Source organism: Trematomus bernacchii, unplaced genomic scaffold (genome assembly GCF_902827165.1).
Source record: "Trematomus bernacchii unplaced genomic scaffold, fTreBer1.1, whole genome shotgun sequence".
Classification (NCBI taxonomy): Eukaryota; Metazoa; Chordata; class Actinopteri; order Perciformes; family Nototheniidae; genus Trematomus; species Trematomus bernacchii.
The window spans coordinates 7462657-7476945 of NW_022988050.1; the positions used below are offsets into that span (position 1 = coordinate 7462657).

Below are 14289 nucleotides of genomic sequence, written 5' to 3' on the forward strand. Positions count from 1 at the left end.
AAATATTTCCCTCTTTTTTTATACATTATCATATGAATTTGTATGCCTCAACTTTCTCTTAAGTACTCACACTCTCACACATGCACGCACTCTACGCTTACTGACTGCCAACACTGAAGGGAGACTGTTGCCATGGCAATGCATTTCCCATCAGACTGCTCCATACATATTTACAGTACAGATGATAAAGCCCTGGAGAAAGATCAGATACATTTTTGAGTCTACATTGGCAATATGTAAACATATTTTTTTTAATAGAAGCTATTTCATAATAAATAAAGTAGGTGTTGTTGGTATTGTTCACATTTATTTCAAGTGTGCTGTTATTTAGTTTATTTTATATGGCAGACCCATGGCTATTACTGCAATACATTGCTTTAAAAATACAGTCTATTCTTCCAATTGTTTTCAATTCTTGCTAAATAAGAATAAATATACGATCCAAAAACATTTAGCCAAAACCAACACTGAACTTTAACTGTTTGTTTGTTAGATAGTTTTTACGTTAAAATATTACTTAACATTTAATCATGCTACCTTTTAACAAAGGTTATTGTTTAGTCTAATCCTCTTTTGTGGTGTTGGTGTTTTTTAGGCATTTCTAAATGTATAACTGAGCTGATCATTGTTAGATTATAAGATATATTGTCATTTACATTAAATATGAAGTGTACTGTAGTGTACTGAAACAAATACAGTGGGAAACCATTCATGTAGATCACTATAGCACACTTAGGAAAACAGTAGTGGCAGGGAAGTAAACCGATATAAATAACAGTGATATCTTGGCAACCACAGCTGTCAGTTTACTTTGAATTAAAAAAGTAATTTGTTTGAAATACATTCACGAAACTGATGTGTCATTAATAGCCTATCTTCATAAAGAAAGGGGTTGAACTTGTGAGATTGAAGGCACCCTGGCAGTTTTTAGAAACGTCTTATTTTCAGCCCATCTCAAGGGAAATTGATTTCTGAGCCACTTTTGATGTTGCACTTGTTCCACTTTTTTCCCACTGCAACTGAAAGCGTCATAAAGCCTCGGCATGCTCTGCTGCACGCACCCTCACTCCTCTGCTCCACATTACACACAGCAACACAACACACGGTGGGAGTGAGAGACATAAACGGACAGTGAGTGTGAAAGAGAGGGAGGGAGGGAGAAAGAGGAGGAAGCAACTCCTGGTTGGACTTGTGTAGCACTTTTGTCATTTGGGAAGTGATACAATTTAGACCGGCGGCTAAATCGGACTTAGTTGTTGAACATCTGTGCGTTTGGCTGCGAAGGTGACAGGCTGGATGGAGCCGCTGCTGCCCGCAGACACGGAGCTGATGGAGCCAGAGGCGGATAAAGATGCGAGGAGGAAGATCCAGTTCTCCGTGCCTTCATCCGTGCCGACACAGCTGGACCCGCGACAGGTGGAGATGGTGAGAGCGGGCGTGAGGTGGTGCGGGTGTGCCAACATGGATTGTGGTGTGCATGCGCGAAAAAATGAGGTCAAATGTGGGTGAAATGGCATTACCTGTCAGGATTACTACTGCGTTTTGTGCAGCCTAAAACATCTGTAGTTTTGGTCTGTAAGGTTATTTCTGGCAAAATTGATAAAATAAGGGATTTAATCTGAAACATGCTGGCTTTAACTTTCATCCTGTCTTGAGTAAACAAAAGTAAATAACGTCCTCATAGCCCTGCCACTGACAGACAGTTACATAACCAGTCTAGCACGATTTTGCAGAACTCTGTATTTTGATTTACGGGTAATACTCTGTGGGCAGCACTGGGATTAGGCTGAGCTGAGCAGGTTCCGTTTTTGGAGCCCTTAAAAGTGATGAGGCATCTCTGCCCTTAAAAAGAAGCAGAGGAGGTGGATGAATCCGCGATGAATAAAGCATCCTTTAGTTATGTTAAAAATGTGATTATGTGCCTTTGTAATAAAATCGTCCCCCCACCACATTGGGAAAACAAAATATAGAAGGTCACATTGTCAATCATGTCACAGACGGTGGTGAGTGTTTTTGTATGTATATAAATAAAGTTATTTGTCACCATTCCAGAAAATGCAGATGAAACATGCTGACATAGTCAGTCAGAAACTATGTTGGGAGTGCAGTGTTAACGGAATAATGTTGGCCTGTGCACTATATGGTTGCAGACAGCATCATCTGGCATTGAGAGACCATAAAGGTCATAGTCTCCCCCATGCAAATGATGGCCAAGCATACTTTAGGGTTATATGTTTCTGCTTAAGATTTTTAGACAACACATTCATGTTTTAATGGAAGACTACTCTTTGGATGGACATATTATTGGAGACCAGCTGCAATTTACTCACTTCCTCTCAAGATTTTGAGATTTCATGGTGCATCTGCTTGGAAATCTTCTTGCAGGCTGGAATGTAAAAATAAACTAATAAATCAGTTATTAGGCACTCAAATATATGTCACACATCTGTTGTTTACAGACCAACTTGCAGTCTCTCAGGCTTTGGACTACTTTCTTAACTACTTTCATTGGCTTTTTTTCAGCAACCGCATGTTACTTCTGAACAGTTTTAAACCAACTCTTACTTTATATTTAATTAGTTTCTAATGGTTGTTTGTAACTGGGATGTGGGAACCTTTTACATAACTAGTGTTGCCTATTCGTCCCATAGTCCTCAACTATTACTATCCAATTTTTCATATTTCAACCCGTAAATGATCCTTGACAGCATTTTGTGAGCTGAGTCAGTTTTCCTATAAGAAGCTCTGGCAATTTCCCCTTTTAGGACCTTTATAAGAGTACTGCAAATCTCCAGCGTTGATCTAATGGGAAAAAACACAGCGGCATCCTCTTGTAAAGCCCGCAAAAGGTTCTTACATCATAATACGTCTTAGGATATGTCTTCTTATGGCCACCAATGTGACCCTAACTCATCTTACAGGCTCATCTGGTGCAGAAAATCAGAGTGGAGAAAAATCAGCTGGCGATTTTAGGAATTTCCTCAATGCCTAAAATACCAACAGTCCAGCTGAGGGGTCATGCAGCTGCAAAACAAGTTCTATAATCCATGATTTAGACAGCCTTCAGAATTTCTTCCCTTTTCTTATTTCCCAGCTGCCACTGTGCTAAAGACATGAGGGATGAGCCTTCACTATTCTGTACTGAAAAACTGTCTGTACTTAAAACCACTGTTCTCTTTTATAACTGTAAGCATGATGTGATTGCTTTTGGGAAATGGTTCGTACTCAAAAGCTGATTAGGAGCATTTATTTTTCCCTGTGTTCCCCCCCATTATCACCTGAATCTCCTCCTAGAGCACCATTAGCCGCTTTCACACCAAGTACTTTGCCGTACTTAGTGCCCAGCACTTAGTGCCCAGCACTTAGTACCCCCATGGAACTAAGTACAGATCGCTAAGTACAGATCGCGTTCACACCGGAATAAGTTCCCTGAGGGAAGATTACTACTGAACTACTGAAGACTTCCGAGTAAATCGCCAGAACGCCGACACCTCCTCATCACTCCACCGCTCCCATGTTTTTTTTTGTGTTGCCATAAGTTATTCTCTCTCCGTTGGTGCGCGGGGCTAATGCTAATGCTAATAATGCTAATGCCAGCAAATACAATGGCGGCTTCAAAAAACTTTTCAGAGTTTTACGTGCCGTGGTTTGCAATTTGCCCAGCCAATCAGAAATTGGTAATTTTTTCTCCCCAGGATAGTACCACCTCTCTAGCAGGCACTACAAATGAGGGTAAAAGTTCTCTGAACTAAGTTCTCTTTTTGGTGTGAACGCAAAATTCCAGGCACTATCGGAACTAAACGGGAAAAGTACGGGTAAAAGTACTCCGGTGTGAAAGCGCCTATTGTGTTCTTTTTAACCAAATATCTCACAGAGAGGCGATGGGAGTGGCACCTTCTTTTCATCTAAAATAACAGACAGAGAATCAGCACTTTTGAAACAGGGCTGAAACAGAGGGGTTTATGGGATGCTATAATGCATAGTCTGTTGGGTATTTTGAGCCAAACACTTCAGAGACATGTTTTGTATATATCTGAGACCTATAATATATTGATGAAAAACAGTATAATAGGGGACCTTTAACAAATGTACTTGTCACCTGTCTTGTAATAAACCAGTAATAGTATTTCATTTATTTGCTATTAACCCAAGCTCTACGGCTCAAGAGTATACAGTTGATGAGCTTCAGATCCACTTTAAGGGGCAAGAAGGTTGTTGTTTTCATCATTAGCCTTCTCTTGCAGCCCTGTGAGTTTTGGTCAAGGGTATTTTTTCTTTTCTTGCCCTTGTGAAAGGCTGACACTGCTGCACACTGACAGTAAAAACCTGTGTGAGTTTCAAGGGGCCAACAGAAGGTGTATATGTGGTATGTGAGGGTCAGCAAAGATCTTGTGTGCAGCATTTCCAGAACACCGCCATAACATTAGCATTGAAATGGCAAGCAGTAGCATGGAAAATCTGACATGTGGAGAGATAAGTAGAACAAGTGGGGATGTATGAATAAAACAAAGTGACAAGAAGAACAAGAGAGGAACAATATAAAGATAAAGGACAGAAGGCATGTAGGAAAAGGAAAGAGTGAACAATAATCAGCCAAGGAGATGACTGATTAAAACCAAAGAGATTAGCAGTGGATGCCAAACCAAGAGCAAGGACAGCTAATGCTAATAATACATTCAACTGAAGCACAGCTAGAAGCTCTAAATCCACAATATTAACAACAAACCCAGCATAAACACACTATTCTTATATTATATACAAAGTGGCTATGTTCTTCCATCTTTATGGAATGAAATGGATACAGTAATCAGATGATAATGTTGGAATAGCTGCAAAAAACATCCACTTGCAATGGAGGAAACCAAAGTAACTCCACATAAATATAGATGTTTGCTATGGGAAATGTCCAGTTTAAGTTTTGTGAACGTTCCTGCCAAACCTACAACAACTATTGAAGCAATTTCCTTAACAAAACTGTATTTCCAGTCAACCCGCCTGATTGATATGGGTTGAAAATCCGATGTGATGTTGTTTAATCAACTCTAATCTTTTTTTAGAAATTCCCCACTCGTAAAACAAAAGGTCAAAAGGCAACAGTGGTTTTCATTTATCTTTTCTTGCACATCAAATCAAGCTCTACACCGGATTAATTACAGAATAAATTGAAAGCATTGTACGAACACAGCAAGGGATTTATGCTTTCACTGCATCGTCTTAATTGTTGAGTGGATAGGTTTTTACTATGATGATGTTGTACACACAGTGCTGTTATTGTGCATTAACAACATCAAGATTAAAGCATTCATTTTGAATGTTAGGTGAAGGTCATCCTCCCTTCCAAAATGAGGTGGGGGATTAATGATTTACAATACAAGCACTGAATTCAAGGTCTCTGATGCTTGAAAACTCGTTCTAATGGTTTCTTTAACAGTGAAGATGTTGATACATTTACATTTTTCCTGGATAGTTCTCAAAAACTTTAGAAAAATGTGAGCAGAACATTCAATAAACACAACAGACATGCACAGTTGGTGTGGTGTGTCGTCCAGCTGTCCTCATATTGGTGTTGTGTGACTGGGTGCACCAAAATGAATAACTTAATATGCCTAATTTCACATCTGAGGTTTATTTACTAGATTTTCATTTTCATGCAGCCTGCCACAACACAACGATGGTGTGTAAAACCTTCATTGATATCTGCATACATTGTGCACCTTACAATTTAAACACTAGGTGTTTTAAAAGTTCTGTGTTTAAAGGCTTAGTCAGTTTATAGGTCATTATATGTTAAAATTACTCGATTATTAGACATTGAGGTATTTGAGACAGACATATTCACTGATATTTATAGAGGCCAGTTGTTATCGAGAAACTAAAATGCCTTGCGTGTGTAAAAAAAAAAACAGGATGACTGGTTGAGTTCATGTTTAAAAATTAAACGGAATAAGCGTTGTACAAAGCACATTTAGGTTCACAAACATTAAGCTATAAGTTACAATTATATCATCACTTTTAGCCCATTCAAGCAGAAGACTAATACATCTAGTGTGCAAAAATAACCCACTTTTACTCACGGAACTTCAGAATTGAATCCCCACAAGCTGAGAAATGTGAAACAACTCAGTTATGAATAAATTGAGTCATGTAGCACAGCTTCACCGCACTACCAAGGTATTAAAAGGCATTTCAAACATGCACAAAAACAACCTGATGAAAATACTATGTTCCCTGTAGGTGCTTGACCTTCTGGCAACCATGTTAACAAAAGACCTAGCAAAGGTCACAGTGTCTGAAAAGGCTCTCAGACAGGTGCTTCACGTGTGGTTTGGTACTTTTACTACACACGTTTTTCCTTTGTGTGTGAAAGCGCCCATGTTTGTGCATTTCATTTTCCTGTTGACACATTTTTAACATCTAATTGGATGACTTGTAATCCAGATTTAAATGTCTCCCCTCAACGGGCAGAATATTTAGTTTTGGTGTCTGAGTGATGAATATAGAGTGGAGCAGTAAGTAAGTTACTCCAGAGTGAAAGCTGCCCACACATTTCATGCCTACACTCTCAGCTCTGATTGGCTTGGCAGCCACTTGTATCTCACAACAATCTTATTACCATAACACGTAACAAAATAGAAAGGGTGATGAATCTATTGTATACTTCACAACTCTTAGTTATTGTTAGCCAGAGAGAGGTGTTTTATTGTTGTTTATTATGTTACTATGAATAATCAAAGGTGGGCGTAGCTTGGAATTAAATCATAAAATAGTCAAAAATGACATTTTCAGGAGGAAATATGGCCACAAAAGGAACTTAAAATGTTAAGAGGAAAATAAGTGAGTTTGCAGGATATTTCTGTAGTGTTCATTAGTTTAAATATTGAATCTGTATTACTGCTAAATAGTATTTTATATGTAATATCTGCCTACTGTTTATGACCTGAGAAGAAACATCAGCTTTCATCTTGATGCAGTAGTTACAATAACTGCAACAGGTGGAGTTCATTTTATTTGATTATGCCTCTGCTTCATGTGAATTTTACTGAAGAGTAACAGAATGATTACAAGATAAGTTGGACAAAAAGTACATTCTGCGGTTATGCGGAACATCATAAAACAACAATCAGTAAAGGCAAATAAGGTTTTATTTGGCTAGATTATCAAATAACACATTGGGTTGTAAGAAACAACAAATTAAATGAAAATGCAGCGAAATAATACGCTAATTTAATCAGTTATTAAGCCAAGGCTGAATAAAAGCCTGTTGCTATCAGTCACACCTTGTTCCTTTGAATGGGGATGACTGTGTTAGGAGTTTGCACACATGCAAATATGAAAAGATTCACACTGACAGCATGATTGATGGACTCTCTCTTTCTCTCCTTGCTAAGATTCGACGTCGGAGGCCAACACCAGCCACACTCTTCAGATTGACCGATCCACCATCACCTGAGGAAGACATCGACCCGGTAGATCACAGAAAAAAGTTCAGATCAAAGAAAAAGGGCTGGAGTCACTCACCAGTTTGTAAAACATTTCAGTGATTTTAGAGGAGTAAGCAATCTGACCAGACCCATAGACTGTGTATAGAAGACAATATTAGCACATGTTTGTGTTTTGAGTTTCTTCTTTACTGTAAAAAAACGTTTTTAAAGAATTATTCCTTAACAGTACGTACACAAAGAGAATGCAGCTCCTTCAGGTTGGTTCTGTGGGGGTTGTAGAAAAGCATTCTGGCAAAAGTTGCATATTTGCATTGGAGGCATTAGGTGGGATGACAGCGAGTGTGGGTGAACAACAAAAGTAAATTCACCTCACAGCCAATTTTGTATCGGTCACTTGTTTGTGTGAGGCAGTACAATTGAGGACCCAAATATACATACAAAGCAAGACGGTAACATGAAGGAAAAATGTCAGAAACAGGCTTTCAAGTTGATTGGCAGTGTAAACAGTCAAATAAATCCAAGACATAACTACATGTCAGTAGGGCACAAATGCTGGTTGAAAAGACCATTAGCATCACTGACAACATGAAAAACTGGCAGTGTCTCATCTCACTGCCCCTTTTTTGTAATGCTAAAAATTCACAATATTATCACTTTGCTATATTGCAGAATGTATCTGAGGCTACAAAACTGGGGTAGTGTAGTAGGGTATATTCCACTGGGATTACGTTAAAACATAAATTGTGTAAACTGTATGTCCATTAATCTGTAAACCATGATTTGGATGCTTCCGCAGTGGGTTCTGGGTGAAAATGGAGCTTTGAAAGCCAAACTGGTTCACACAACAACTTACCAGCCACCCTCACTAAAAGGTAAATACACTGTTTTGAATACATTTGTGTGTTTCAAATATGTAGTTCAATTTACATAACAAAGGACAGATAAATAATTTGGAGACCTCAAGCTAGTCCAAATGTCATGTGGTCTCTGTCTGTTTGGACTATGTGAGTATCCCAAAAAACAGTTTGTGTGTGTGTGTGTGTGTGTGTGTGTGTGTGTGTGTGTGTGTGTGTGTGTGTGTGTGCGTGTGTGTGTGCGTGCGTGCGTGCGTGCGTGCGTGCGTGCGTGCGTGCGTGCGTGCGTGCGTGCGTGCGTGCGTGCGTGCGTGTGTGTGTGTGCTATGTGAGATTAGGAGCAGAGACAGCTGTGAGTCTGCTCTGGATCATCCTGGATTATAGGATGGGCACACAGTTGTAACATCGTCTCACACATAAAACAAATATAAAACACAAAAGCTCTACTATTCAGTTTGAATGTCTGAGTATCACGATTTAGCTTCCGTTTTACTTTGATCTTACCCTTACATTATTACTGCTGAATGAAATGTTTACATTCATTACAACATACGTTTTACTGAAAATGAGGCATTTTAAAACATGTCTATGCATTTGAACATGAACACCATTTGACCAGATCTAAATTGGAATTCTTAATATGAAACCATTATGAAATATTACCTGAATCTGCTTATCCCCTCTGAGTTTCTACTAATTTTACCTATTTCCGGTAGACAGGTAGACAGGCATAGTTAGCAACTACTGTAACTGGTGAACATAGTGCATAAGGCAACTTAAAAGTATATTGGGTTTTTTTCTGAAGTTGGTAGAGACCAAGATAGAGTAAAACAAAACATCTTGACCTACATTTACCAGATGACCAGAAACACAACTAAAAATGTACTGTTTTCTGTTAGGTTTGTCACATTAGCTTAAAAGGTGATGATATGTCAATGTTGTTTTCAGTTTGTTTTTGTCGCAAAAGAAAGGTGGCAACAGCAAAAATGGTAGATTTAAATAGCAAAAAAGAGTCTCAACATGAAAAATCTCTTCCATCCACCTAGCCATCAATTCATCCATCCATCCTTCCATCCATAATCATCCGTCAAATCAAGGGTTTAACTCATCATCATCAGTTTAAAATCTGTGTGCTCTTTTATTCTACATCCAGTTTTTGTATTTTCAGCTGTGCAGAGGATGGCCCTGGCTCACCTGGCCTCCCTAGACATGACTTCAGTGGACAAAGAGGATTCCTCTTCTGGGGAGGAAGAGGAGGAACGTGAGAAGAAGAGCCAGCAGTCACCCTCAGCTACAGGTAGGGGACAGTATGACATTTATATCTATTATTGGCATTTCACTCAGTCAGTCATTCCTTATACTTTTAAATTCCCTTTCTTGTCAGATCCAAGGGAAGAAAGCCAATCACTCAGGGATCAGTGTGCTCAGCTGGACAGTTTGACAGAAACTGCTGATCTCAGCCTTCACCGCAGTGATGAAGAGGAGGAAAAAGGAGAATGACAAAAGAACAGAGCACCGATGAGATGTGTTAGTTTGGAGCAGACTTGGATAACACACGTGCGGGCCGTGTGTGTGCGTGCATGGGTGTGTGTTGTTTGAGTCTGTGAGAGAGAAAGTATATCAGATCGCATTGAGGAAGGTCAGAATATTAATGAGCAGGTATGAAGAAAAGTGAAATCTGAGACTTTTGAGGCAAATGTAGGCCTTGGGCAACAGAGAAAGCAAGGGGAAAATTCCATTCAGCCAAGGACACTGCACAGGAAATATGAGAACTGCAAAGAACTGTGGCCATTTCCTCAAGCATTTTCTTTGTTTTAGGTTCAACAGAATTCAACAGAAGTCTTGAGGGGTTGTATTCCCAGAAAATATGTGAAGTACAAGACTTTTATTAACCTTATTCATATCATACAGGTGTACGACATGATTCTGGTGCTAAAAACACTCACCTCAAAAGCAATTAGAAAGTCGAATGATGTACACAGCCCAAGATAAGATATATAAACAACATATGTTGATCATTTGACAAACATGAAATATTGTATTTAATATGTAGTCAGTTCATAACTGTTTTATGGCCATGGTGAGGGAGGTATTTTAAAGTATGTGTCACACAGTTCAACAAATGAATGTGAAGTCCTCAGGCTATTGCATAACATAATACACATATACTATACACTAAATGACATGGTATACTACAGTGTGATAAGTATACAGTGCACAGTCATATTGGAAAGGCAAACCCTTTTTTGGAATTCAACCAAGAAATTGTTAAAGAAAACCAAACCATTCTTTCAGTTTGCTTTCTTCAACCTTGTAGACATTTGCGTGCAAGGTCAAGGCGGTTGGATTACAGACGATCTGAGCGCAGCCACTCACAGCAGACCAGACTAAATAATATCCGACTAATCCAACTAATCATGATAATGCAGCACAGTTTTTCCGTTTTGATATTATGAACAGGCTTTTTGTAACACAGAGATTAGGAGGCATGATCCGTTTGGGATGTCAGAGATGATTGGTGGGAACCAAAATTAAACCTATTTTTTCAGAAACTCTGATGAGCATGAAGGTTAATTCTGACCTTGTAAATAAATTGTGTTTGTGTTTGTTGCTAATCAATAAATTACAATGGGTGTTTAAAAGGATTCTGTATGAATGTACAATCATATTTATTTTCTAAGAAAAGAAAGACAAAAGGCCTTTTTTGGCTTTTCAGTAACCAAATAGAGTCAATGAGACAATTTAGACTAAGTTCTTAACCAAGGTTACTGTTTAAATAGACAGTTTATTATCATTATTCACACATTTATTTTACTTTTTTATTAGAAAAATCTGTGAAACATAACACATTTTTGGTGTATTGCTGATATATCAGAAGCAACTCATGTTAACTTCTTATAATTTCAAAAATATATTCTGGGATGAAGATCTAAATTTGATCATTTTTATCACATGATTTAACAATTAAAGTTGATACCATAGCAAATATTAAGATTAAAACATTGGGCTGCTGACTTAAAGTTTACATTAATATAATGCTGTCAGTCTGAGATAAGAAAACATCATGAAATAAGAACTGCTTTAGAGTCTTTATTCACATATCACAAATTACAAACACGACAGGCAATTCATTAATAGTTAATCGAAATAGAAGTATATCGAGATAGAAGTATATCAAAATATACAGTTTATAAACAGCGTGGAAAATGCTATGTTATGTCAACAGGTGATTTGTTTCAAACAAGATGTACGCATATTATTCTCAATGCTGTAGTTGCTGTGTTTGAACTGCAGGAGGCAATGTGTAATTAGTTACATTTCTAACTGGGAGCAACCAAAGGGAATGTCTCCTGCTTATTCACCCTCAGAAAAGACGTTTTATGGACCAATGAAATAAAATAGAAGGAATCAAAATGATTCATTCACATGTTGTTGTCTTTGAATGTTTTTCCCTCACCCCATACCAAAGTTAAAAGATGTGTTTGTATTATTAATAGCATCACTGATATCCCCATTTTTATTTAAATAATCTGCTGTGCTAAATTATACATTTACAGGTTAAATCTATAATATTTTTATCTGGATTCTTCCTCTCACTTTTACTACTGTTTATCCATTTTCCTTTCTCTTACTTTTACTCCTTGATTGCCTTTACAAAAAACACCCCAGACACGTCATCCACTCCCACCCTCATGTCCTGAGGCAGTGTGTAGACCTCCAGCCTGATCAGGGTGTAGCCGCTCTCCTTCAAACTGGCACAGACCTGGGCCTCGTTCAGTGGGACCACAGGGATCCTCACCCCAGGCCCCCCAAAATAGTAACTCTCTCCCAGGGCACCGATGAGCAGGAGATGACCCCCGGTGCGGAGGAGCCTCCCGATGTGGCCCAGGGCCCGGGTGAAGGCAGCCAGGTCGGGGCTGACGCTCTCCAGACAGAAGCAGGACACCAGACAGTCAGCCCCTTCTGAAGGGAGGGCGTCGAGGGCCAGAGGCTGAGGGCGGTGCACGTCAACTGGGACGATGTCGGTAATGACCTGACGTAGTTTAGCAGCCTTCTCCGTCCAGGCTGAGGGCCTAGAGACAATATCAATGATTAGATAAAAACGGCTATTGTAAATGCAGATGTACAATACAGCATTAGTTATGTAGCATCATTAATACCATTTATTCTGCAGAACTGAATATTTGACAGGTAATTTTGTACATTGGACATTCACGGTCCCTGGAGGATGAACCCTAACCATTTTCTCTTGACTTTTCATCGAATGGCAACTAAAATTCAAACCATTTACTTTTCCGGTTAAATATCTACGTGATGATTGTGTACAAAATGTTCATAGTTTCTAAATCATGAATCCTACTTCTGACTTTGAGGGGACAACATATTTTTTCTACAGTGCCACCGTGTGGTGAAATAGAATTGTTGGATGGATGGCCATTGCATCTGGTGCACACATTCATGTCTCCATCAGGATGAATTATAATCTGTTTGGTAATCCCCTGACCTTTCATCAAGCATTATCATCAGGTTTGTTTGTTTGTAGCCTTTATTTAACCAGGTAAAATCCCATTGATATATCCTACACAAAGGATATTCTCCTCACTCTCAGCTGTACGTTGTACTTGTATTATTGTTACAGTAGTCACAGTACACAGATGAATTATTGCTTATTGAAAACAAATCTTGTGACCCTGAGGAAGCAGACTGATTCATCTTTGGCACAAGCAAAGACAAATTGAAGAAAATAATAATGCTATTAATCTTTGTAAAAAAAATCAATTGATTCTCATTATTAATGTTTCACTATAAAGATAACTTTTTCTCTCTCCCAAGGACTGTACACTTAAGTCCTTGCCTGATGATCAAACTAGTCTAAAAACTATATTTCTTGGTGAGAGATATTCCTAGAAACCTTGAGCCTTCGAACAGGGTGAAAAGGTGTTTGGTTGTACCGTCGTCCCTCCAGCTCACAGACGTGCTGCAGGTAGGGCGTCCAGTCCAGGTTGCAGCCTCCCTCGTCCTCCAGCCAGCCCCTCAGCTCCTGCCTGTTGACCTCCAGGAAGTCTGTGAGGAGCACCTTGTTGAAAACCTCACAGCCGCTCAGCACCTGGTACAGAGTGGGACCTGAACCTATGTCCACCAGCAGCTCACCTCTCACATCACCTAGATATTTAAAAGAGGTAAACTGATCATGATTTCTTTACTAAAACAATACTTGATTACAGTCTCTTATTTAGAAATCACTCCAAGCACTCAAATCAACAATTATGTGCCAGGTTTTATCTGGAAAAGTTATTTTATGACAATACATTCAGAATATAAAGTTATTGTTTGTACTCAAAAAAAGTCAGCATCTCGAACATGTGTTAAGTAACCTATACAATCTGTATTTATACAGAAGGTATTGTTGTGAAACTTAACATATTTTATTTGTATTGTTTTATTAGTACACCTCTTTTAAAATACACCAGTAGCTTACATTTATCATAGCATTTTTAAATCAGCCAATATGTTGATCTCCATTTTGTGTGTTTCGATATTTCATAATCCCATCACCCCGTCTCCTTACCTTCAGTGAAGGCTCTGTGCAGGCATGCCAGTTTCCACGGCACAATGCTATCCTTTCTCTCAAAATCAGCCCGTGGTGGAGTGTAGTTATACTGCAGATACGCAGCAGGATCAAATCCCTGGTAGCAGGCTGCCATGGCTGCTACTCCATTCACTTTTCCCTTTCCTTCCATCCTTGTGTTTCCTTTGTGACTCTATCACGTCCGTTTAGTGATCAGCCTTTAGGTGCACCTCTACCACATTCAGCCTCCTTATATATTCTGTGTTTGTGAGTGTTCTCTGTGTCATTTGATGTGTGTCAATGCTTTGGGCTACTCTGAGTATCATGGGCAGAGATAGAGATCCTGTTTTTGGGCCCGTGTTGCTGCCTGATAGCATTTGTTTTGTTCAAGTTCCCCGCCCTGAGGCGCTGATACCATCAGATC

The 14289-nt window shown here is 39.0% G+C and overlaps 2 protein-coding genes across 2 annotated transcripts; one reads left to right on the top strand and one right to left on the bottom strand.

Annotated features, from left to right (window-relative positions):
* The first annotated feature begins 1096 nt into the window (after positions 1 to 1096).
* On the top strand, positions 1097 to 11721 carry LOC117473457 (protein phosphatase 1 regulatory subunit 1B-like). The gene is made up of 5 exons (XM_034119036.1): positions 1097 to 1425; positions 7389 to 7466; positions 8239 to 8314; positions 9465 to 9593; positions 9681 to 11721. The coding sequence occupies exons 1-5, from the start codon at positions 1297 to 1299 to the stop codon at positions 9794 to 9796; spliced, it is 528 nt and encodes a 175-aa protein (XP_033974927.1). The 5' UTR covers positions 1097 to 1296; the 3' UTR covers positions 9797 to 11721.
* Positions 11371 to 14068, bottom strand: LOC117473456 (phenylethanolamine N-methyltransferase). Its single transcript, XM_034119035.1, has 3 exons — positions 13866 to 14068; positions 13249 to 13459; positions 11371 to 12369 (listed from the first exon to the last, which is right to left on the bottom strand). Exons 1-3 carry the CDS (start codon positions 14035 to 14037, stop codon positions 11931 to 11933), a joined length of 822 nt encoding a protein of 273 aa, XP_033974926.1. The 5' UTR covers positions 14038 to 14068; the 3' UTR covers positions 11371 to 11930.
* Positions 14069 to 14289: the final 221 nt, after the last annotated feature.

Bases quoted from the DNA above. Each gene is read 5' to 3' on its own strand.
- LOC117473457 (XM_034119036.1), top strand. From the start codon at position 1,297: ATGGAGCCGCTGCTGCCCGCAGACACGGAGCTGATGGAGCCAGAGGCG. The intron at 1,426-7,388 runs GTGAGAGCGGGC...CTCCTTGCTAAG, and splicing joins ACCCGCGACAGGTGGAGATG to ATTCGACGTCGGAGGCCAAC. The intron at 9,594-9,680 runs GTAGGGGACAGT...CTTTCTTGTCAG, and splicing joins GCAGTCACCCTCAGCTACAG to ATCCAAGGGAAGAAAGCCAA.
- LOC117473456 (XM_034119035.1), bottom strand. From the start codon at position 14,037: ATGGAAGGAAAGGGAAAAGTGAATGGAGTAGCAGCCATGGCAGCCTGC. The intron at 13,460-13,865 runs GTAAGGAGACGG...TTAAATATCTAG, and splicing joins GCACAGAGCCTTCACTGAAG to GTGATGTGAGAGGTGAGCTG. The intron at 12,370-13,248 runs GTACAACCAAAC...TATTGTCTCTAG, and splicing joins TGTGAGCTGGAGGGACGACG to GCCCTCAGCCTGGACGGAGA.